The sequence below is a fragment of the Equus przewalskii genome, chromosome 9 (genome assembly GCF_037783145.1).
Source record: "Equus przewalskii isolate Varuska chromosome 9, EquPr2, whole genome shotgun sequence".
Classification (NCBI taxonomy): domain Eukaryota; kingdom Metazoa; phylum Chordata; class Mammalia; order Perissodactyla; family Equidae; genus Equus; species Equus przewalskii.
Genome location: NC_091839.1, coordinates 72454563 through 72478051, shown reverse-complemented (window position 1 = coordinate 72478051; position 23489 = coordinate 72454563). Strand labels below are relative to the sequence as shown.

Genomic DNA, 23489 nt, shown 5'->3' with positions numbered 1-23489 from the left:
TGTTTGGGGCTGATTGCTTTTGATAAACTGGGACAGGGAAGGAGGCTCTGAGGAATGGAACTTGCCCTTGTTGGGACACATTTACGTTTGTAAGGTAAATCTCTATCTGTAAAAGGTGCCTCCCTCTCTGTACCAGGAAGAAGAAGGGAGATGACCTTGTCCCTAGAAACTCTTAATGGGGAAGGCAAGAACTTAAGTTGGTTGCTGTCTGGCAATCTCATGTAACTGATTTAGGGTGGTGGCTTCTAACCTTTCTAACCTTTACTTAATCCTATTTGATTCTTGTCTAAAAGTCATGGGATCACCCAATGACCAGACCCCACCTGCACTGATACCATGTTAACTTTTTTTCATATTCTTTCCTTTGTCTTGTAAAGAGATGACTCACATAGCCATGCCTTATAAAATTAGCCCTAACCCTCAACTCGGGGCAGCAGCAGCATCTCTGCCTGCCCGTGGGCCCTGTCCCCATGCCAGCAGCAGAAGCTCTGACTGCCCATGGGTCCTGTCCCCATGCTATTCTATTCTCTAAATAAAAGAGCACTACTGCCAGATCTTAAGAGTCTAAGAACTCTTTCTTTCGACTCCTCGGCTCGCCGACCCCGCATCAACCAGTGTCTCAAGAATATTAGATTTTTCTGAAGGTAAAAGAAAAACAAGCATGAACACATTTCTCCCTCCTTAAGAAAAACAGTGTAAAAGGAAGTACTTAAGGTGAGTGCTGTTGCCTGGTACTAAATATTGCATGTATATTGGCCTCCGTCTGATGGAAGAAGGGACATGTCTAGGCAAAGGAAGGGGAGGGAGGAGTGCTGTGTGTGGGAAAGGAGAGAAATTTCCAGTTTCTGATTATTAAACTGCCTTACTTAGAGTTCTTTTTGAACAAATATTGGCAATCAGCCCAGAGTCCCAACTTGTGGCTATTTGAGCTTTGCTAAAGGACTTTACGGGAAGTCCTGATCTGTTGTTCTTAAGTGGAAACTGTGTAAATGATTCATAATGGAGAGAATGACAAAAGAAAAAATCTCTTCTCCTTACAACGACTTTTCCATTCCTGCTTTTTCCCTGATAAATTATTTTCTTTACTTGTCTGTAGAATATAATGCAGACACTTCTGCTTCTTTTCATAATGTTTTCCTAAAAGCCATGTCTTCAAACAACTCGTTGAAAGTAATTCCTGCTTTTTATCAGTAACAGGATTACCCTTGGACTTTGCATTTCTGATGAAGAATTCAGCATAAACAAAGTTTCAAGTTTGATGTGACTAACACCATAATACTACTAACTTACCTTTGTCTGGCATTTTACAATTTTCTAAGGCACTTTCATGTACATAAATTAATTTGATTCTCCTGACAACTCAGAGAAGTAGATATTATTATCCCTATTTTATAAACGGAGAAAATGCGACATAGGAAGATGAATTAGCCTACTTAAGATCATTGAGTTGGTGGATGATAGAGGGGTCCATCTCACAGCCTTTTTAGTAGCACCAGAGGCACTTCCTGTCTCCCCACAATTAACAGAAAACAGCTACTGTGTAAATCAGTGCACCTCCATCATCTTAAGTTAATGTCAATTTTCTTGTCACATTCACACCTGTATTTCTTTATAATCTCAAGGCCAATAAATCTCATTGACACCATTCATTCTTAGTTGCCCTCAAAGAAAAAATTTTTCTTTACAAGTACCCAAACTGTCCTCTGCTTCTTTTCCCCCAACTTTTTTCCACCGCTGACCTATTTGAAACTCTTTCCACTGTAAAAACCACAGTCTCATTGTAAGCACTGCAATCTCTATCCTCACCCTCCTCACAGAACCATACCTTCACCTTCTTGCCTTCACTGAAAGCTGGCTTTCCCCCAAGGACATCACTCCCCTTGAGCCTCAACAAACAAAACCTGCTTTTTCTCCCCACCTTCCAACATGCTGAGAGAGATTTGGAAGCAGTGTAGGCATTCTCTCCCAACTACCAGTTCCAGGTGATTCCATTCCTACCCATGTGCAACTCTCTGTACAGTAGGAGTCTCATGCGGTGAGACTACCCCCTTTTGAGTCTCACGCTGTAGCATGAAGCATAATCACCATCACACACTGGCTTCTGGGTCACTCCCCCAGCTTCACAGAAAGCTTCAGCCACTGGCCCACCAATGCTGCAAGACTCCCACTATTATCTCAGACAACCTCAACTTCTGTGATTCCCAGCTTCTCAAGCACCTGGATTCCAGTGCCCTTTGCCTCCATTCCTCTTTACACACCTCATTCCTGTGAAAATCCTAACTTTACATTTACCCGATGCTCTGAGAACCTGAACTGCAATGCTTCTTTGCATCTCTGCCAGCACCTGTCTCAGCAGCTTTCACACATCCCTGACTTCTTAGTAGTTTCTGTTCTTGATCTTTCTTCAGCCCTTTCAGTCGCCCTCCCATCTTCACTTCCTCCCTTCTGTCGACGAAAATAATCCATATCCAATCTATAAATGAAAATTTGGGTGAGTTTATTCTGAGCTTAAATCTGAGGATTATAACCCGGGAGAGTCTTTCCACAAAGGAACAGAGCACTCCAAAGAGGTGGGGGGGTATACCGGGTCGTTATATACCCTCAAAGAGGATGTTTCACATATGATTGGAATGTCCCTTTTACAATAGTCGGGAGACTACTCTGTCGGCGCAGCGATTGATGGAAATAGCAGGTAGGTCTTCTGTCTCGGTGAACACAGCAGGGTGGCAGTCTGTTGTCTCCAGCTGGGTGGTCACAGGTGAGCTGGGAGGTGAGTGCAGCAATCAGTTCCTAGCCTAAGGAAAAATGCTAATGTTGGGGGGGAAGTTGCATCTTTATCTCAAGGGCCTTTCTTCTGGCCATAGGAAATGTCTAAGCAGATATGCAATGCGTGCTCAATAGCCAGTCACGCCCTTTTGGAGGAAAAAAAAGAAGTCAGGCCGAATTAGGTTTATACCAAATCGCTTCCTCATATTCTCCAATATATCCTATTGCTTGCCCTGACTTCTTAGTAGTTTCTGTTCTTGATCTTTCTTCAGCCCTTTCAGTCGCCCTCCCATCTTCACTTCCTTCCCTACCCAGCATAGATCTGAGGCTCATCAATTCCCTGAATTGCTTCTGGGCACCCACCATGTCCTCCCTCTGTCCTTGCTGTACTCCCAACTAACTTGCTACCTCCTATGTTTATTTGAGTGGTTAAAGGCGTGGGCTGGGGAATCAGACTCCCTCAATCTGAAGCCTGTTTCTGTCATTTAGTAGTGATTCCACCTCTGACAAATGACAAATAAAAATGGTAAGCAATAGGATATATTGGAGAATATGAGGAAGCCATTTGGTATAAACCTAATTCGGCCTGACCTTGTTTTTCCAAAAGGGCCTGACAGAGGCCGTTGAGCATGCACTGTATATCTGCTTTAGATATTCCCTATGGCAAGAACAAAGGCCCTTGAGATAAAGGTGCAACTTCCCTCCCCCTCCCAACGTTGGCATCTCCTTAAGGATTAAGCATCTTTCCTTAGACTAGAAACTGATTGCTGCACTCACCTGTGACCGCCCAGCTCGAGACAATAGACTTGCCTCCTGCTACGCCCTCTGAGATAGCAGACCCACTACCTGCTGTGTCCATCAAGCGCTGTGCTGACAGGGCAATCTTGTGACTATTGTGGGAGGGACATTTCAATCATATGTGAAACGTCCTGCTTGGGGTTATATAACCACTCTGTACACCTCACTTCTTTGGTGCCCTTTCTTCCTTTGGGAAGAAAGGCCCTGGGCCATGGTCCTCAGATTTCAGCTCAGAGTAAACTCACCCAAATTTTCATTTATAGATTGGTTATGGATTATTTTCATCGACACAATCAACTGAGTTTTCAGGGCTTCCATTTCCTCAGTTGGGAAATAATAATAGTAGTACCTATCTCATGACCATCACAAGTTTTTATGATGATTAATTGATGTAATATATGTAAAGTGCTTACAATAGTACCTAGCACATAAGTGCTAAGTAAATGTTTACTATTATTACAACTGAACTGCTTGATGCTGCTTCTAAAAAAAGTTCACGGGGCTGGCCTGTGGTCCAATGGTTAAAGTTCCATGTACTCCACTTCAGCAGCCTGGGCTTCACAGGTTCGGATCCCGGGTGCAGACCTACTCCATTTGTCAGCCATGCTGTGGAGGCATCCCACGTACAAAGTAGGAGAAGACTGACACAGATGTTAGCTCAGGGCTAATCTTCCTCACACACACACACACACACACACACACACACAAATTCACTTTACCAAAGTGTAGGACCAGAGAACCTCTATGTCATCATGTAAATTATTTGGCCTCCTCATCAGAAGTAGATAGGATTAACAGGCTGACTAATGTCTATTATTCTTAAGGGTGGAACAGCAAGGATTTCATGTGACCTCTTCCCAGAAGACAGACTGGAAGAAACAGGCAGAAGACACGAATAGACATCTCACAAAAGAGAAAACATGAATGGCTAAGAAACATATTAAAAGATGCTCATCCTCGGGGCTGGCCCCGTGGCCGAGTGGTTAAGCTCTGCTGCAGGCGGCCCAGTGTTTCGTTGGTTTGAATCCTGGGCGCGGACATGGCACTGCTCATCAAGCCACGCTGAGGCAGCATCCCACATGCCACAACTAGAAGGACCCACAACAAAGAATATACAACTATGTACCAGGGGGCTTTGGGGAGAAAAAGGAAAAAATAAAAAATAAAAAATCTTTAAAAAAAAAAAAAAGATGCTCATCCTCAATTATAGTCAGGGAAATGCAAATTAGAGCCACAATGAAATAACATTGCTCACCCTTGAAATTAGCGAAAACAAGATCTCTAATGATATCGTACGTTGGACAAAATATTCTTATGGGCTTGTAAATAGTTCAATTACTCTGTGAAACGTTGTGGAGTTATCTTGTAAAGTCAAATGTTCACATACCCCATGGTCCAGTTCCAGCCCAGTGAGACTCTTTCACGTGGGCCTCAGGAGAATGGTCAGAGAAAAACAAAACAAAACAAAAAGCACAAAACTGCAAGCAACTCTATCCACTGACTGAAGAATGGATAATTAGTGGTATATTCACACAGAGGAATATTAAACACACACGCACAAACACAAATGAACCATAGCTACAATAACAACATGAACGAATCTTAGAAACAATGTTGAAAGGAAAAGAAAAAAGCATGTCTCTAACAAGTAAATGTATGTAGCATAATGACACTCTGCATATATTAACCCTTTTAATTCTCGTAACATCTCTTTGAGGAAGGTACTATTGCTCTCATTTTACAGATGAGGAAACTGAGGCACAGGGAGTCTGAGTAACTTGCTAATAAGTAGAGGTTCCAGGATCTAGCTAAAATTTACTGCATGCTTATATGGTACCAGATGCTGTACTTGCCTGGATTGTCTATTTTATCCAAAATGGTCGTTATAAAATGTCCTTCTTGCTTTTTTTGCCTGATAAGTCTTCCTTCCTAAATCAACACAACAAGTTGGGACTGGAGAATCCAGTTTATCTTATGTCTTTTCATTCTTCTCTCCACCCCGTCACCTAATTGCAAGCTCATGGATAGTTTGATCTTCATTTAACTGGTCTTCAGAACCATTTTCTAGGTTTCACTTTTGGAAGGAGAATGTGACTGCCAAAGCCCTGAGGCCCTGAAACTTCCCTTTAGTCTTCATTTTTCAGAATGCTGATAACTGAAAGACCTGAAAATGAAGGAATTTGTCTCCCAGGGACAACCGCCCTCCCTCCCAGAAATCTCTTCCCCAGTCTCCTTCTTCTTACACCTATAAGACCCAAAGGGACCAACTTGAGCAGCTAGAGGGAGGGTTATTCCTTCCTGCGTCACAATCTTAAGAATGATGCTTGTAAACTTTGATTGAGCATTGTATAGGAGGGACAGGAGGAGAGCCAGAAATCCAAATCCTGTGTTTTAGTCCCTGCTCTGCCGCTTAGCTATGGAATATTGGGCAAATCCATTAACTTCTCTGGGGTTCATTTCCTTCATTATGCACTTCAGTTCAGTCAAACTTGACAAGCATTTGTCGAATGACTCCTAGGTGCCATGCATCCTGCCAGGCCTTGGGGACATGAGGGTGGATAAGACCTATTAGCCATGGAGGAGTTCCCAGGCATTAACGAGCTTTCTTTCTAGAGTGGAGGACTGTGGATCCTAGTGCCTGAGGGAGATAAGCAGAGTGTGGGTAACCAGGTGGTGGAGATGTGGGAAAGACTGGCGATGACAGTGTATTATGGTGAAGAGCTCAGCTCTAGGGTCGATCCTAACTAAACATATCCGGGCTCTAACCCTCATGAGCTCTATGACTCAGGCAAGTTACCTGACCTCCTAAAGAATCAGTTTCCTCATCTCTGAAACAGAGATAACAATTATACTCACTTCCTTTTGAGGATCAAGTAAGATAATGCACATAAAAAAGGAAGATGAAAGTCATGGTAAATAAATGTTACCTGTCCTCTTCATTCACCTTTTCAACACTATTATTATTGTTAGTTTGTCACTTGTTCCTCAGCAAAGCATTGTGACAGGGTTTGGAGATCTAGAAAGAAATTGTCCATCAATCTTGCTCAGCTCTAGTTTACTCACTGGAGGATGGTACTTAAGATGAACATTCAGTTCTTGTCCCAAGACTTTTCCTAAAGACGTGTCTTAATGGAATGATTACAGGCCAGTGCAAAGTGAAACTGATCTTGGAATAGTTATTTCTAAATGTTCTGAAGTATGAGAGGGGGTGTAATTTAGCATAGAATAAGCAAGAGGATGCATTTCAGGTAAGCTGGAGGATGGTGTTAAAACATACTTTTGAAAGGTGTTTAAGCGAGGAGTGAAAATCATGCTGAATAAATTTGACTTGATCTAAAAAATTATGGTCCTGAAGTTGTAATGGAAATGATTAATGAATATGACTACAAAAAAGTTGTAATTAATAAACTCCTCATGTATGAAAAATGCATGTATTTTAAAAATATAAACCAAGCAAAATATATGCTATATATATATACATACACATATATATGTAATACATAAAAAGGGCTAATTTTGTAAATATGCAAAGAATGCTTATAAAAAAGTAAAATGATGAATAACTCAATAGAAAAATGGACAAACGACTTGGACAGAATATTCAGAAAAAAAAGACACAAATAGAGCCAATACATGTTGGAAGATGTTGAACATCGTTCATGATTAGAAAATGAAAACTAAAATAAAATACCATTTTGGCAAAGATTAAAAAGAGATCAACATAAACAGTATTGGTGAGGGTGTGAGGTAACTGGCGTGTTCATGCGCAGTTGGTTAAACTAGTATAACTTTTATCGGGAAATAATTAATAGTATCTTTTAAAATAACAAGTGCACACACTCTTTGACTCACTGCTAAAAATTATCTTACAAACATACAATTCTTAAATGCACAAAGTTCTATATACAAGGATGTTCACTAAGAGTTGTTGTTAATAGCCAAAAAAAAATGTTCGTTAATGAAGAACTGTTTAAACAATGACACATGCATGCAGAGAAGAAAGAGGTAAGTCTGCGTATACTCATGTTGTTCTGATGCTACACATACAAAACGTTGTTCCCATTCTGTTAAATTAAGAAGGCAAACTGACGATCAGTATGTATGCTTCTGTTTCATATGAAGAAGACATAAATAATATATGCATAGAAATGCTCTAGAAGGGAACACAAAGAGCTTTTGTGGTTGTTACCTCTAGGAATGCAGGGAGGGAAAGGTTTCTCTTTTACTGAACTCCCTCTGTACTGTTTGAAAACTTTACCATGAACATATATTACTTTTATAATTAAAAAAGGAAATAAAACCTGAGTTCAAAATATCTAAAGAGCAAATGGGAGCCATTGCAATATGTCTGCAAATCATTTTCATAACCAAATAAGTCGCTGTCTTAGACGATGAACTTTCCATTGCAGCTCTCACATCATTAGTTGATTCCTCCATTTGAAGGAAGAATTCTTGCATTATTTTGTGTATCTAATGCTTAGTAGTGCTTACTTTATGCTGGACACTACTTTAAGTGCTCTAATCCTCATACAATCAGGGGGTGGTTATTACACTAGGCCCTCCTTACATAACCACGGTTTCGCTTTCTGCAGTTTGTTACCCTTGGTCAACCTGGGTCGGAAAATATTAAATGGAAAATCCCAGAAATAAATATATTTTAAATTGCGAGCCCTTTGGAGTAACTTGATGAAATCTTGTGCCATCTTACTCTATCCCCTGAGACATGAATCATCCCTTTGTCCGGTGGATCTACACTGTATACACCGTTAGTGACTTAGTAGCCATCTCAGTTGTCAGATCCACTGTCCTGCTATTGCAGTGCTTGTGTTCAAGTCACCCTTATTGTACTTAATAATAGCCCCAAAGCACAAGAGTAGTGATGCTGGCAATTCAGATATGCCACAGAGAAGCTGTAAAGTACATTCTTTAAGTGAAAAGGTCAAAGCTGTTGATTTAACAAGGGAAGAAAAAAGTCATATGCTGAGGTTGCTAAGATCTATGATAACTTTTATTACAGTATATTGTTATAATTGTTCTATTTTATTATTATTGTTGATCTCTTTTGTGCTTAATTTATAAATTATACTTCAGCATGGGTATGTATGTACAGGAAAAAACATAGTATACATAGGGTTCAGTACTGCCTGTGGTTTCAGGCATCCACTGGGGGTCTTGGACCATATCCCCCACAGACAAGGGGGTGGTGCTTTATTATTCCCTCCTTGTAGATAAGGAAAATGAGGCACATAGCATTAAATTACTTAACCACGGTCACATAGCTAGTAAGCTCTAGAGCTGAGATTCTAACCCAGAATGTCTGGTTCCAGAGAATCCATGCCTTAACCACTATGCTTTGCTGCCTTTTGAAGTCTTTAGAAGCTTTGACTTCTCATCTGATTATATGACCTGCTGAAAGGGACACATACTGTATACCCACAACTCTCCCTGGGACACCCCAGGTCAAACTTATCCACTTTTCTGACCCTTTGGAGGATCTAACAGGGAAACAAGACGTGCAGAAGAATAAGCCTAGGCCTTGCTGAGTATGGAGTTAACAGTGGGGCCTTCTAACAACTCTCAAGTTCGACACAATACCTCAACACCGCACATCTCTGTAGAAATGTTCTTATTGTTAATTGGAGTCTTCAAAGATGAAAGCGTTGATCTCAGTCAGCTGTTAGTTAAAACGTGGTTGATCCATCAGCCAGTGAAGATCGAGGCTAAGCCAAGAAGGATGGCTGTGGGGATTAAAGGCTGAACTGATTGGCTGAATGCCAACGTTTTCAAAGTATGTCAAGGTAAGGACTTTTTAGCTGCAGACAAGAGGACATGTCTTATCATCCAAGCTTTTTGAACGTGAATGTGTTTCTTGTTTAGCACTTTCCTCAAGGGTTAGGTTAAGCTATATCAGGGTTAGTTTTTGTTACCCTAGAGGTGGAGTGGTTGATCAAATGATGGGTCCTTGTTGATGGGTAAATAGGACACTAAGATGATCTAACGTTCTCTTCTCTTATTATGCCTTTCGATTTCTCGTTTTAACATATTGATATTGAAAACTTTCTCTACATGCAGGCAGGTTCTCTGGGTGTGCACACAGCTGGTGGGCACCGGAGCTGGCAAGCTTAGTAAGGAAGATTGGTCACTGAACAGATCTGTTTGAGGTATTCTTGGTGGTTCATTATCCCTTCATGATTCTGAAACTGGATACACAACTCTGAGTAAGGAATAAATTGTTTTTTCTTCCTGTGGCTCATTATGCATTGTGGATGGGTGCCTGGTGAGGGATATGGCACTGTACAGGGCTGCCATATGCAGTAGAATGCCCAGTATAGGAATGAAACACATGCCAATGGTGAAGGCAGGAAGTCTTTATTTGAGACAAAGCCTGGGCACTGGGAGAGGTTTTCATTTCCTTTGGCTAGAGATGGAGATCAGTAGCCCTAAGAGATTCAAGTTTCAGTGTGGAACTCAGCCCTCTGGTCGCTTTATTAGCTGACTAACTAAACAGTGAGACACACCCTCTTACTTTAGGCAGTGCCAAGCTGTGTGACCATCTACAACAGCAGAGACAAATCTAAGTACTTAGAACTAAAGGGTCTCTTGTGGCGAGGAAGTTAACAGTCTGAGCTGTGCCAAATCTTGATCTTGATCTAGAGCTGTGCTGTTGAATATGGCAGCCACTGGCCATATGTGGCTAAAATGTAAATGAGTTAAAATTAAATAAAATTAAGAATTCAGCTCCTCAGTCACCCAAATCACATTTCAAGTGTTCAACACTAGTATGGTTTTTATTGGTATGGTTTATGTATATGGTACCTAGTGGCTATCATAAAGGACAGTGCAAATTCCCAGGATATTTCCATCATTGAAGAAATGTTCTATTGAGCAGTACTGATCCAGAAGATAAACAATAGGTCCCCAAAGACATTCTGTCAAGTGACACCGCTTTGATGGCTTGAAAGACCACACTAGGCAGGCCCTGTCTAATTTTTATTCTGAATCACTAGAGATTTGAAATAGCAGGGAAGGCAGTAAGACTTTAGATTTTCGTGTGAATCGTAAAGGGTAATTTTCCCAGTAAAGAGACCTTCTGATAGGGGATCATTGTGGATAATGGTCATAGGCAAGGAGGTGGGAGCAGAGGATGCAGTGCTCTGAGGTTAGGGCCTCCCTTGAATGAGAAGAGTTTGTCACCTGGTTGGGCAGAAGGAAGTGGTCAAAGGTACTTCTGATACTCACAGAAGGGGCGAGTATGACTGACTTTGAGTTTCAGGAACTTCCTTCAGCTTCTGACCTCCTTACCTTGCTTTATCTGATTATACTGGTAAAAATAGGTTAGGCATCCCAAGAAGAACATGAATCTTAGCTTCCCTTTCTAGTTTAAGAGATTTTCAATGCCTCTCTCAAAAGGAAAGTAGTTCTTTTATTAGTCCTGTTCCACATGCCTCTAAAATTTTAAAAGGGATTAAGGAAAGGGAGATGAAGGGCAGTAATAATTCTCACACTAGCTCAGGGTATCCCTGGTGTCTGTTGCATGGGGACGTATCTAAGTCATTTTCAACAGAGTCTGCTGAGACATTTGGTTGCACCCTCTCACCCAAGTCTTTTGATGTGGACTCATGAGGAGTTGAGGAATTGAGAAGCAATGAAGACTACTTGGGGTATTCCTCTTTAAGGGCTAGGAGACAGGATGCCAAGGAAAACTGATCAGAGGGAAAGGTGTCCTTCATGGAAATTAGGAAGCAGGTCAAGAGAGATGTTAAAAGGAGGAGGCCACTATTCAAAAAATGGCTAGAAGGATTAAGCACAGAGAGACAGAGCCAAGAGTTGTCTCCAGTAACTATAACAGGTGAAGTTTTCATGAACTGATGAGAGAATAGGAGAGTGGCTACAGGAAAGGAAGAAGAAATTTCCAGGGTGGCAATAAAAACACGAGCACTGGACCTAATTATTTAGTCTTGGACATTTCATCATCCTCTCACACAAGGAAAAACTCCAGCATTCAATAAATATCTGTTGAATGAATCCTCAGAAAGAAAATCACACAGAATGCATAAATTCCTTTATTGAAAATATTGGGCTAGCACTGCATTACATATACTCAATATCCATAAATGAAGGGCCACACATTTCTGATTGGACAATACTGTTGTAAATAGAGAACACAGCATCTGGATATTCTCTCACAAGTATAATATCATGGACTAAACTAGGTAAGAGTAAACTATACGCAAATGACCATTTTGTTAATAGCATATGGTTGCAAATGGCATAAATGGTAAATGTGATCATTATGACACATTCCTGATATCTCACACCAACACATTATTTAACAAGCAGATTAAGGTTAAACTGCCAATATGCTCTTAATCAAGGGTTCTCAATAGGAGAACTTGGGTGAAAGCACACCCAGCTAGATTTAAGATTTTATAGCATTCATTTAAACTTGTGTGGAATGTCAGTAGAATAAAATAATTGCTTATCTGACAGGAGGCCACATGGCAATTTGTTCTCTTTTAGCAATAGTCTAAAATAAGAGAGTAATCTAAAGGAAATATTCTGCCAGCTTAAGGCTAATATTCTAAGAGCTGTTTCATGTTTTTAAAAGCAGGTATATAAATATTACTTGTTATTAATTTTTCCTTTCTGTGATCACTGGGGATTAACTTACGACAGACCACTTCTCAGCTTTGGTTATTATTTGAAAATTTTTTCCATTAGCAGTCTTTGGCTTTCATAAAAGTCTGGCAATCAATAATATTGGTTAAATTTTTAACAAGGCTTTATTATTTTTTAATAAAAGAGTTTTTTATGATGTGAAAATGAGTTGATGTTAAAAAATAGGTTTTACTTTTTATTTCAATTATAGTATGAATGCATTTCTTTGCATTGCTTTTTCTCAAGTAAGAGTCTAGGAACCAAGACAATCGGGCTAATTTGACATTTTTAGTTTGATATGAAATACGCAGAAATTAAAACAGTCTCTTTTAAAACAGAGGTCTGTTGGCTAATGTAAAAACTTGGGGAAAATTATTCAAAACACACTATGAAAATAAAGTTTTTGTTAATACACATGAGTTTGTAAGAAGCAAAACATTTTCTTTTCAAAAGCAGGGACTGTTCTAAGTGTAGGTTCATAGAGGGATCCATTTCTGTAACTATCAGCTAGGACTGTGAGGAACGGCATATTCTTCTTTACACAACTACGTTCAGAGTAAGGAACTAAAAATGTACCTTTTTAATAACCAAAGGGAAAGCTGGCCAAAAACAGTCAAACCAATGAACATCGTTAATGAGTTTTTAAAAATTGAGAATTATGCACATATATATATATAAATATATGCTGCTTAAGACCTATCACCCTAAACAATCAGGGCAACAAAAATTCAATATAAAACTATACAAATCAAATGGATTTGTTGCCAAAACATAGCACAAAATGTATATATTTCTTTATTTCAAGATTTGACACATTAAAAGAAAAAAACTGCCAACACATTTCAGACAATATACTAGAAATAATAAATAAAAGTTAAAAAAAAATCATATATTCCCTTTAAGTGCTGTGCACTTGCAATTCTTCTAAATGAGACTAACCTTTTCCATGGCAAACAATAGGATGCTGTACATTTTGGTAATGAAAATTATGTTGATAAATACACAAGGCATGTATATATTTCCACAGTATCTTTTTTTTTCACAGTTACCAAAAATAAAAATTGCATTCAACTCATACATCTATAAATACTCTGATTCCCCACTGCATGGATTTGAAGGAAGTGAGAGTATAAAGTCGGTCACCAATCCGGACTCCAAATTTCTTTCTTCGTTGTCTGCCCTCCATATCTACCTTCTAGAGTCTCTCTGTGATGGGACCATGCTCTGAGATGATGGCAGAAAGAAAGCATTATGGCGGGATGAGACAGTCTGGGCTGGGGCTTCGTCTTCCAGCCAGCTTTACGAGGGCTGATGAAGCGCAGTCTTTTTAATGCTATTTTTTAAGGCAGTCTGAATTTCACTCGAATGTCCATACCTCGAGGTCCTGAACTATGAAGTCTTCCTTTTTGGAAAGTATATCATTATTGAAAGTGCTGCAGGAGTTGCTTCGTCCATGGTATAAATCAGCATCTAGCCATAAACCAAATCGTCCCCTGAGAAGGTTAAAACCAAAAAGGTGAAAACATTTCAATCTTGTGTGGCACACTTTCTGTCCTCCCTTGCCCCATCTTCTTTCCTTTATGCTAGAGACAGACAAAATCCTAAACTGCTTGTCAAAAAAGGTTACATTTCCTTTATTTCACTTCAACGACCTGTCTTTCCTAAAAGACAAGTGGTAGTTGTCCCTCATTTAGACACATCAATAAATCATTTTATCTTTGATTCTTGGTATCAGGTATCAGGCCACTGCCCTAATTAATCTAAGTACACGGACTAGCTAAAATCACCTCACACCAAGATTTTGGTTACCTCGGTCAAAACAGACCCATTCAGGTCAGGTGGGAAAGTGATAATAACAAAAACCTTACCCTCCACCACCAAGTTCCAAAGAACTTATGTCTCCATTGATAAAGTATGAGTTTTCTCCACTCCACTTAAAGACCTTAGGGTAGAAACACAAGACAGAGAACAGACATTTTCAACTGGTTAGCAAGGAGGGAATACTGGGACAGTACCTCTGTGTGGAAGGGAATTACCCACTGGCTGAGGAAACTCCTGACTTCCAGACCTTTCTTGTACCAGGAGGAGATCTCCAAAGGGGTTATGAAGCCAGAAAGACCTCTCAGGCACACTTTGACTCTGACTTGCAATCCCGCTGAGGGGCAGTTCCCCGGGCCCAGGGAGGGACTCTGAGCGGGGTGCGTGCTATAGTCATGAACTGCTGACCAGGCTAGAGCGAGTGCAGACGACGTTATGGGACAGCAGCTGCTCCACCGATGGCCCCACCTCCAACCCCGCCCACACCCCTACACTGTGACATTGGGAAGCCAAATTTCTCCCATCTGGGTACCTTGAAATTAGGGCTAAACGTGTAGAGAAAAGTTTCGCCTGTGCCATAATAGTGGTCACTGAACTTGAAAGGATGAGTTGCGTATGCTCCAAAAATCTGTCAAAAGAAAACAGAAACATTGTCTATTTTCAAAGACAGCCTTTCCGAAATATTTTAACATAATCCTGTTCTGAGACCTCATTATACCTCTTTCAGCAAAGATCATTACTAAATTGGAGCTCTAATAAAAAAGACCACCAACAAACAGATAAATAATATGTCCCCAGCTCTAATTGGAACCCACGTGGCTCAGAGAACTTATTTCTCAAAGGCCAACAATTATTCTAATTTTAAAAGACTTCCAAAGTCCACTATGGAGACATGTTTCCTTCAGTGAATATGGAGACGACATACTGGGAACATAAAACAACAAGATGCACCCTGCACACCGAAATAAGTGGTTGAGAGAACAAAGGCAGGTCTCTTAGGCATTTTATAAGTGGAATTGTGACTAGACATTTCCCCAGAGACAATCAATTTTGCTCTTTTTTGATTTGTAAAAAATACGTTCTCAATATGCCTATTAAAACTGTGTCCTTAACGTGACTGATCCAATATAGTCATGTGCCACCTAACGACGTTTCAGTCCATGATGGACCGCGTATATGACAGAGGTCCCATAAAATCAGTACCATACAGCCTAGCTGCGTAGTAGGTTATACCATCTAGGTTTGTGTAAGTACACTCTATGATGTTCACACCACGATGAAATTGCCTAATGACGCATTTCTTAGAGTGTATCCCTGTCATTAAGCCACACGTGACTGTATACCTTACTTCAAAATGGCTTTTAAGAAAAACGTAACAATTCCCCAATACTACGGGCTTTAAAGGTGATTTATAAATATTTGAATCAATGATTTTTCTGTTTTTTTCTTGTCGAGGGTTGGAAGGAGCAGTGTCCCAGAATATACATGCCCACTGCCTCAGCTTCCTATCCTTCTGCTCAGATCCTGATCAGTGCTTGCAGGGGAAAGGGTTGGCAAGAGTGAGCATATATATTTTGAAAATATCCCCAGGTGATTCCAATATACCTTCTACTCCAAATCCAACTTGAGAAACATTGCTCTAATTGGAAGTTATCTGAAAAATGTCTTATAATTTTAAAAAATTATTTTAATTGGATTATAATCAGTGTGGAATCTCCTCTTCACCAATTACACTCAGTTCTGGCTCCTTGAAATACTAAAAATCAGGAAGAGTAGAAGTCTAGAAATCTTTCTAACCAATATCCTTAATACTTCCTGCTCCTACATCTTTTCCTAGAGCTGCTCAGAACAAACAAAACAGTAACAAAAACATCAAAACTCCATTTCCTTTCTTCTGGCGATCTTCCAGTAAAAGAACGAAAATATAGCTGAGATGGGCCTCTATTTTTAAAAGCACATGCTAAAATATGACAAGAAGAGCAATGGCCATAAGTGGAAGAAAGTGGGTCCTCCTCTGATCAATGAATAGGAAGAGCCATCCTTACTCTCCCACCCTCCGCAGGATTCTAATTATATCATTTCTTGGCCAAAATTTTCTTAGCAATCATAGAAATGTGTGTAAGGACTGAGGATTGGATGATACTAAGGAATTACTGTTAATTTTGTTAGGTATATAGCATTGTGGTTGTGTAAGAAAATGTCCACTTTCTTTTTTTCTATTAATTTATTTTGAAAGAAATTGTACAATATGTATGTAATGGTATTGTTAGGTCTATACCATATAAAAATTTAAAATACTTGGCAATAATAGAACAAAGGAATCCATGAGAATAAATGAAGACAACCAGAATTGGGAAATGAAAGGTTAATATAACAGAATCTGTAAATGTATGTTTGCTCTCCTTTCTTCTCTTAGCTTCTTTAGTAGATAAAAAATTATACAAGGCAGTAATCATAACAATGTACTATTGGGTTTGTAATATATATCAATGCGATATGTATAACAAAATTACCAGAAAAAGTGGAATGATGGAATAGAGCAATATGGGAGTAACATTTCTACACCTCACTGGAATTTAGTAGGTATAAATGAGACTCTGTTAATTGTCTGATGATTGTTCTATTATTTTCCATAATGCTTTGTGGTACAAATTACACCACAGTCTGATTCAATAAAAGTTGGGCTCCTTTGCAGAGGCAGTTTCTTTGGCCAGTCTATGAGTTTATCCTGACTCCGAGAAGCCTCTTCTTAGCCGCCTCTTTCCCTGGTTCTCCCTGGTAAACCAGATAGTCTACAGTTTAGCTTCTTGCTTTCATGGAGCTACCTGCTTCCTCTTAATTGCTTCCTACCCAAATTGTCATTGTTTCCTGGAGTGCCCTTTGGCTTGAACTTCCCCAAACCCTTCTAAATAGAGTCACTCAGTTGCTTTGGGGAGAGCTTCAGAGCTCTCTATCTTTTGGTCTGTCTCTTCCCTGGGAGCTAGGAACTCGGGGCTCTGCTCTGGAGCCAGGAGCGGGACAGTGGCCTGCTTGTCTCAGACAATCTTGTTTGATGAGCAGAGTGTTGGGCAGCGTAGCCACTGGTCTTGGCTCACCTCACCTGGCAGGAAACTTCGGCCCTAGGAGCTGGGGTAAGGGCAATAGAGACCCCTGTATTCTTGGCCTGCCATGCCTAAGGGAGAGCATCTGCCCTATGAGGGGGACCTGGGTGGAGGAAGAGAACCCCTGTCTCTAGGCCACACTTGCCTGGAAGTTTCCCTCTGAGACCCAGACCTCAGGCCGGGGATAAGAAGTGCTGGGACCTGCCCCTGGAGGGGTCCATCACAGCCCTTGCCTGGGAGCTGAGGGGAGAGGGAGCCCCATCTTCTTGTCTGCACATGCCCCGAATGGAGCTTCCGTCAGTCTGAACTAGAGGCTGGGGGCAAGGAGCAAGTTGTGCCTCAAGTGCCACAGAATCACACTTTTATTACTGAGATTTATCAGATTTTCTTAAATAAACGTTTCTTCACTTGCTGTATGCCCTGAGGACAATTTGAAGAGCCTTTACATGATTGTGGTTTTTAGAATTTCCACCAGCTATGGCTGTTTCACTAGGGATTGACTCTTAGAGCTCCTCATTGCTGCTATTATGCTTATGTAATATCTTTTTATTAGAATTTTATGTAACTCATTTCCAGATAAATTTATAGACTTGTTCTATCATGTTCTCAAATGTGGCAAAGCCACATTCTAGCTTTGGGCATAGATGGGGTGGGGAAAGCAGAGTTAGTATCCAGATGTCTTCAAACAACACAAGCGCCTCCAGGGGACCAGATTCAGTAAGACCACACCCCCTGACAAACAGTGTAACCCTCGGGTGTGGGCCTCCTTTACATATCTGCTGACAGGAAGCTGGGTGAGACTGTGCTTCCTCAATGCCTGCTCTGTGCAGCCAACACATTCCTCGCCAGGTCTGATATCTTTTGGTAAATCAGCAGGAGAATTAATCTATACTTACGGTGAGGGTTTGGGGGTGTGGTCTAAAAGCATCTAGCCTCTCTCATCTAAAACACAGCATCCACCTTCTCAAACATTCCATTAAATCCCTAAGTAATTCTGCTTTAAACTTTTGTTAATATATTTTAATTTTTAACTGGACTCTACCTACTATTCAGCTCGGATCATTATTAAATATAATGTCATCAATCAGGAGATAATAATAGTAATAATGATGATAGCTAAACTACTCCCCACAACTCTTAATCTACAGTTATGCCGCAATAACGTCACAGGAAAGATATAGTCCAGAAAGACAGTGCCCACAGCACCCCTATCTGTCTGCTAATTTTTCCCAAGATCTATTTCCCCTAAAATGATCTCAATTCTATGGCTTTGCACCCCATTGCTTAATAGTGCCCCATGCTTAACAAGCACTCATTAGACATTTGCCGAACGAATGAGTAAATGAATCGTTGCTGAGTAAAACCTGCTTCTATGCCAGAAAGAGAAAAGAATGGCATTTGCATCTTAAAAACGTAAGGGAATTTCTTCTTGATATAACAGACCAAACTGAAATGAAGAAAGAGCAGACCTGAAAGATGCCTTCCTCTTGCGAAGCAGAAGCCTGGCTGGGTAGTATATGAATGAAACTTGGCCAGACTCCACTCACACTCCAAGCTGACTGAGGGCAGGAGTACTAGTGGAGGGTAGATGGGGTAACATCTAGATTTCACCAGTGCCTCCCAAACCAAGAGCAACAGAGCAAAACTGCAGTGTGCAAGGGCACAGAGCCTTCCCTGTTGTGTCATAACAACTGCACCCTTCAGGTACCACACATCACGGCCCTGACTGACTCTCCATCCCAGCATCCATGCAGCAAGCTCATGGCACTACCTCAGCTACCGGCAAAAGTTCTGGTATGGCACCGCAACTTCTCCTGCAACTTTCTCCAAACCCAGACTTGAATTTCCCCATCTTCTCCAGCTTTAGGTCTAATATCATTAGAGATTCCTACTGAATGGTGAGCACAGGAAAAAAATTCCTTAGAATGTGACTGTATTAGGAGAGATGTTCCATTTTCTTTTTAAGAGATGCATTCTGAAGTACACAGGGGCAAAGTGACATGGTAATTGGGATTTACTTCAAAATATTTCAGCAAAGAAAAATCAACAAAGAAAAGACAGACAGACAAAGCCTATGTGGCAAAATCCTGCTAACATAGCCTGGCTGATGGGAGCTCACTGCACCAGTCTCTCTGCTGTTGTGCAGGTTTGAAAATCTTCATTAAAAAATGTTTTCTATGAGAGGAACAAGACTCACCTGATTATCCATATCTTTGATGACCAATAGGACAGGACTGTCCAGTGATGCTGACTTCCGATAAAGAGTTTTCAAGCTGGTCCCATGCTCTAACGTGCTGTATGCGAGTCTCCACGGATACCCTTGTACCCTTGCTGGAAGGCGTCGGGCCAGCTGCAGTTCCAAAGATGGAGATGTGAATATGCAGTTCCCCACCAATCGCTCATGAACTTGCAGCACAAAGCACCTGTGGCTCAGACTCAAAATCACACTTTCTTACATATTGCTCATGTTTACTCTGGCAAATATTTGCCACTATAAACCAGTAAGAGAAGGGAAAATCATTGCTTGATGGTGTTTATTTTGGCAGAGATGCTGCCAGAGTATGCTTTCCTATTCAGGGACCTGACTGCGGGCTCACTATGCCACTAGACATTTGAAGATACCGCATCTAGCTTGATAAAGATGCATAAATTAGACACGTTCTCCCTTTTACACTTCGACCTGGCTTTCAGCAAATAGTTCACGTTTCTGCCACCGTTCTTTTTAAACCCTCATAGGTTTATCTGCTACTGATAAGTGCAGAAGAAGAAAACACAGGTGTTTACGCTTGTAGTCAAATGTAGCCTGTCCTCGTTTCACCTGTATCTTTCACCTACACTAATATTTAGCTTAAACTTAACTGCCACAAATGCCAATAATGCTCATCTCTTCAAAAATACCGAACGAGGAGACTATGAAGTGCTGAAGTCTTCAGAAAGCTTAACATCAGTTCTATCAGCATGAATCCCATCTCTGTAATTGCTTGGTGAAATCTCTTGGCTTTCCTGGGCCTGCACGGACTCATTTGTAAATTGAGGGAGGTGAAGTTGGTTCTCTAAGGTCCTTGAAATTCAGATTTCTAAGCTAATGGGAGAAGTGCAAGAGATTCCTTACTAAAGTTCACATAAAGCACATTATAGTATTTCATAAAATTGAAGTAACAGATTTTCAGAAAATATAAAGTATGCAAAGAAAATCACAGACAAAGGAAAACTCTTCCTAGCGGTAGATAGTTTTCATAAAGCAAGTAAAGTGTATTTGCTACATGACTTTTATTGAGCCTGATAAAGCCACTGGAATTCTGCAATAATCTCTAGGACGCATTTGGATGCTTTTTAAGTGTATCAGGACTATGGTCGGACACTTTAAAAAGTGTTTTGAAGACAAGAAATGGCTTTTCGTTCAGGTTTGGGAGATGGATGTGGTGTCTTGTCAACTGCTCACACTCCCCCAAGAAAGCGGTGGGGAATGTAAGCTTTGGGAAGCAGAGAAAGGAACACCGGCCTTGGTAGGGCTGCTGGTGCTCTTCCTTTAAAACCTGACTGATCCTTCACCCCTAGGGAGAAGAGCAAATGCAGTCAGGGACGGGAAATGCATTTGAAGGCCTGGAAAACCCCCATCCTACCTAAGTCCCCAGGGAGGCCCACCTGCTCGATGTGCATGTTCTCCAGGAGCGCACTGTGGGGCTGCAGGATTGGCAGGGCCGCCTCGTCGTCGTCCTCGTAGTAGCTGCACGTGCTCTTCCTGCGCTTTGCCTCCTCAACGGTGATGATCTGAAATGGAGAAGACACATAAGCCAAGAAAAACGGTGCATTTGCTTTTCCTTTGCCTGCTGAAAACGACCCCAGGTACACAACGGCCCGCAACAGGTGGAGTTTTAGCAGCAGGATATAAATTGAAATGGGGCTTTGGGGAAATGGCTGATTTTTCAATTTCAGAACAAATGCAGAATTTAACACAGTACAGCTGGGGCACTTAATATGCACAAATTAAAGTCACAGGTTTTCTGCTTTTACTATTGCTGCCGATTGCTCATTGAGTGAAAATTATGGATAACTCCACAAGCAACTTATACCCTTGAAATGCCCTAATATTCTCCTTTAGCTTGCATCTAAATTCGAATGGTTAAGAGATTAATCAAAAGATCATTCTGTGAGTAAGTCTTCTATAAATAGGAAAACTGGGAAGATAAGATAGTCTTTAAAATCGAGACTCCTAATATCTTCTCTTAAGATTATGTACATAGCAACCAACTCTGATAACGAGTTGTAACAGCTACCAGGAACAACAATTAGGTTATGATTCTTTATGTAAGGTTCAAAAACTATTGAAGTAATCTTTCCTCCCAAACTGAGAAACATGACATTGTACACAACATTTATTACTTCATTATAACTAGGCTTGTGAACTCCCAAAGTCAATTTCATCTTAAAATCGACTTTATTTTTTCCCCTCTTAAAATCTGGATAAATCACTAAATTATTTTCAAATTGAAGGATATATATGAAGTGACTTATTCACCCAAATTCCTGGGTACCAGTATTAATGACTTTTGCACTCTGGAGAAAAAAACACTTAAGTTACATCCAGTGGACTTGTCAGATAATGCACTACTCAATTTTCAAAATGCAGTGATATGTATAAATCACCTGCTGTTGTCGGAGCCAGATTTACAGGTAAGAAATTAGCTTTTACATTTTACCATCTTCTCAAGGGGAATTTACTTAAAACACTCTCAAGGAATCACAAATCCAGCATTTTAAATGTATTAAATGAAGCACATGTTTTCGGTGAACTCGACATTTCACACAGGTAAAAAATGAGGCTGTGGGATGAAAAGAACCAAATATGGATTTTTGACTCCAAAGACAAGGGGCAAACCACACTGTATTTATCTCCAAAGTGAATAAAATACCTGGTCTGGTTGAAATGTCAGCACAATCCTAATTAAGAAAGCATTTCCAAACAGACTCAGTGGCAAATCTCTGAGGACTCACCTTCACCTAATTAGCCCCCAGGGACTCCCACATACCTTCACAAAAGGCTCTTGGTCTGGTCCAGCACAATAGAAAATCTGAATGTCCACGGGCAATCTTCGGACCCTCATCGTGACCGTGACCGGGTGAGGACTGTCTGTTGCTCTCTACTGAGGAACAGGTTTTTTCTCTATCTGCCTCCACAGCACTGTCACTTGTAGCCAGGCTGAGCTACAACTGGTTTTGAAATATCTCGCTGCCTGCGTGATTAAGTTTCTGTTTCCCTTAGGAGAGGGTTTAACATTTCTACAGGAACACACCCAAATTAGGATTTAGAGCAACACCCACTTCCTGTCCGGCAGAGCGGTGAGGCTGTAAAACGACACTTTCACCTTTAAAGGGTGATTTCCTAACAGTACAACAAAACTCCATTGTTTTTTTTTTTTCTTTTGGTCATCTTATGTTTTTCTTCCAAATTGTCCTTGGCTAAGCTAATTTTCTAGCCGTGCCTTTTCAGAGTTTTTTCCAGCACCTTCTCTAAAGCTAAACTTCCCGTTTTAAACTTTACTATGTTCCCTAACATCACTTTGAATCTCAAAGGAAGGATGAATCTGAGGATGATTCCTTTCACTTAAGAGCAATGGCATTTCATTTCAATACCGTGTCATGCTTGTTGGGTACGAGGAACTTCAAAGAACGAGAAAACACCTGGTTTATACGAGACTGAGCAAAGTGTTCCTTTAGATTCAGATTTTCAAAAGAGCCTTCAAAGGAATAGTTACCTTTTTACTTTTTAGAACATTAGTCTTCATGTCTAATAAACATGATGAGTCCTCCTAACTTTCCAGATCTGATGTCAGGGGGGTGGAAAGAAATGTAGATCACCATTGGATCAATTTGGGTGATCTTTCTGTGACTTTTCCAGACCTAAACGGCCTTTCGGTCTTGGGTACCACTGAGGGGACTGGAGCGCTATTGCATAGTCCATCCTGGGGGTCAGTTCTAATGATGACTCTGCTGGCAGATACTTAGTGGCCAGGCCCAGGTCAACCAGAACTGATTCTCAATGCAAGAGCCTGGACACAATCTGGGGCAGAAGCACTCGGATTTTGTGCCAGTGCGACAGCATTTTCTTCAGTACCTGGCCCTTCATGACAACTAACATTTACTGAGTGCTTTCTGTGTGATGGTAAGCGTGGGTGCTTTGCCAGGCACAGGGACACAAAGCTGTCCACTGGGTGAGGAGACAATTAAAGAGACATTTAAAAATAAATGAGTGCCATTCCATGCGATACAAATGCTAATAGTAGTGGGTCAAGAGGCTGGAGACACCTAGAGAGTTCTGAGACGCTTATTCAGAGGAGGTGGGGCTTC

The 23489-nt window shown here is 40.7% G+C and overlaps 1 protein-coding gene across 16 annotated transcripts in view; it reads right to left on the bottom strand.

Moving 5' to 3' along the window:
• Positions 1–11609: 11609 nt before the first annotated feature.
• NCOA7 (nuclear receptor coactivator 7) overlaps positions 11610–23489 on the bottom strand; it is a 147062-nt gene continuing 135182 nt past the window's right edge. For 15 of the 16 annotated variants that reach the window (XM_070557004.1, XM_070556998.1, XM_070556995.1 and 12 more), the window contains 5 exons: positions 20787–20912; positions 19339–19491; positions 14573–14668; positions 14091–14164; positions 11610–13715 (listed from right to left, as the gene is read on the bottom strand). In XM_070557004.1, the coding sequence (XP_070413105.1) occupies positions 13580–13715; positions 14091–14164; positions 14573–14668; positions 19339–19491; positions 20787–20912 (585 nt within the window). In that variant the 3' untranslated portion in view covers positions 11610–13579. Of the gene's footprint in view, positions 13716–14090; positions 14165–14572; positions 14669–19338; positions 19492–20786; positions 20913–22171; positions 22546–23489 lie in introns of those variants that run through there. The other variant, XM_070557010.1, reaches the window with a different exon arrangement.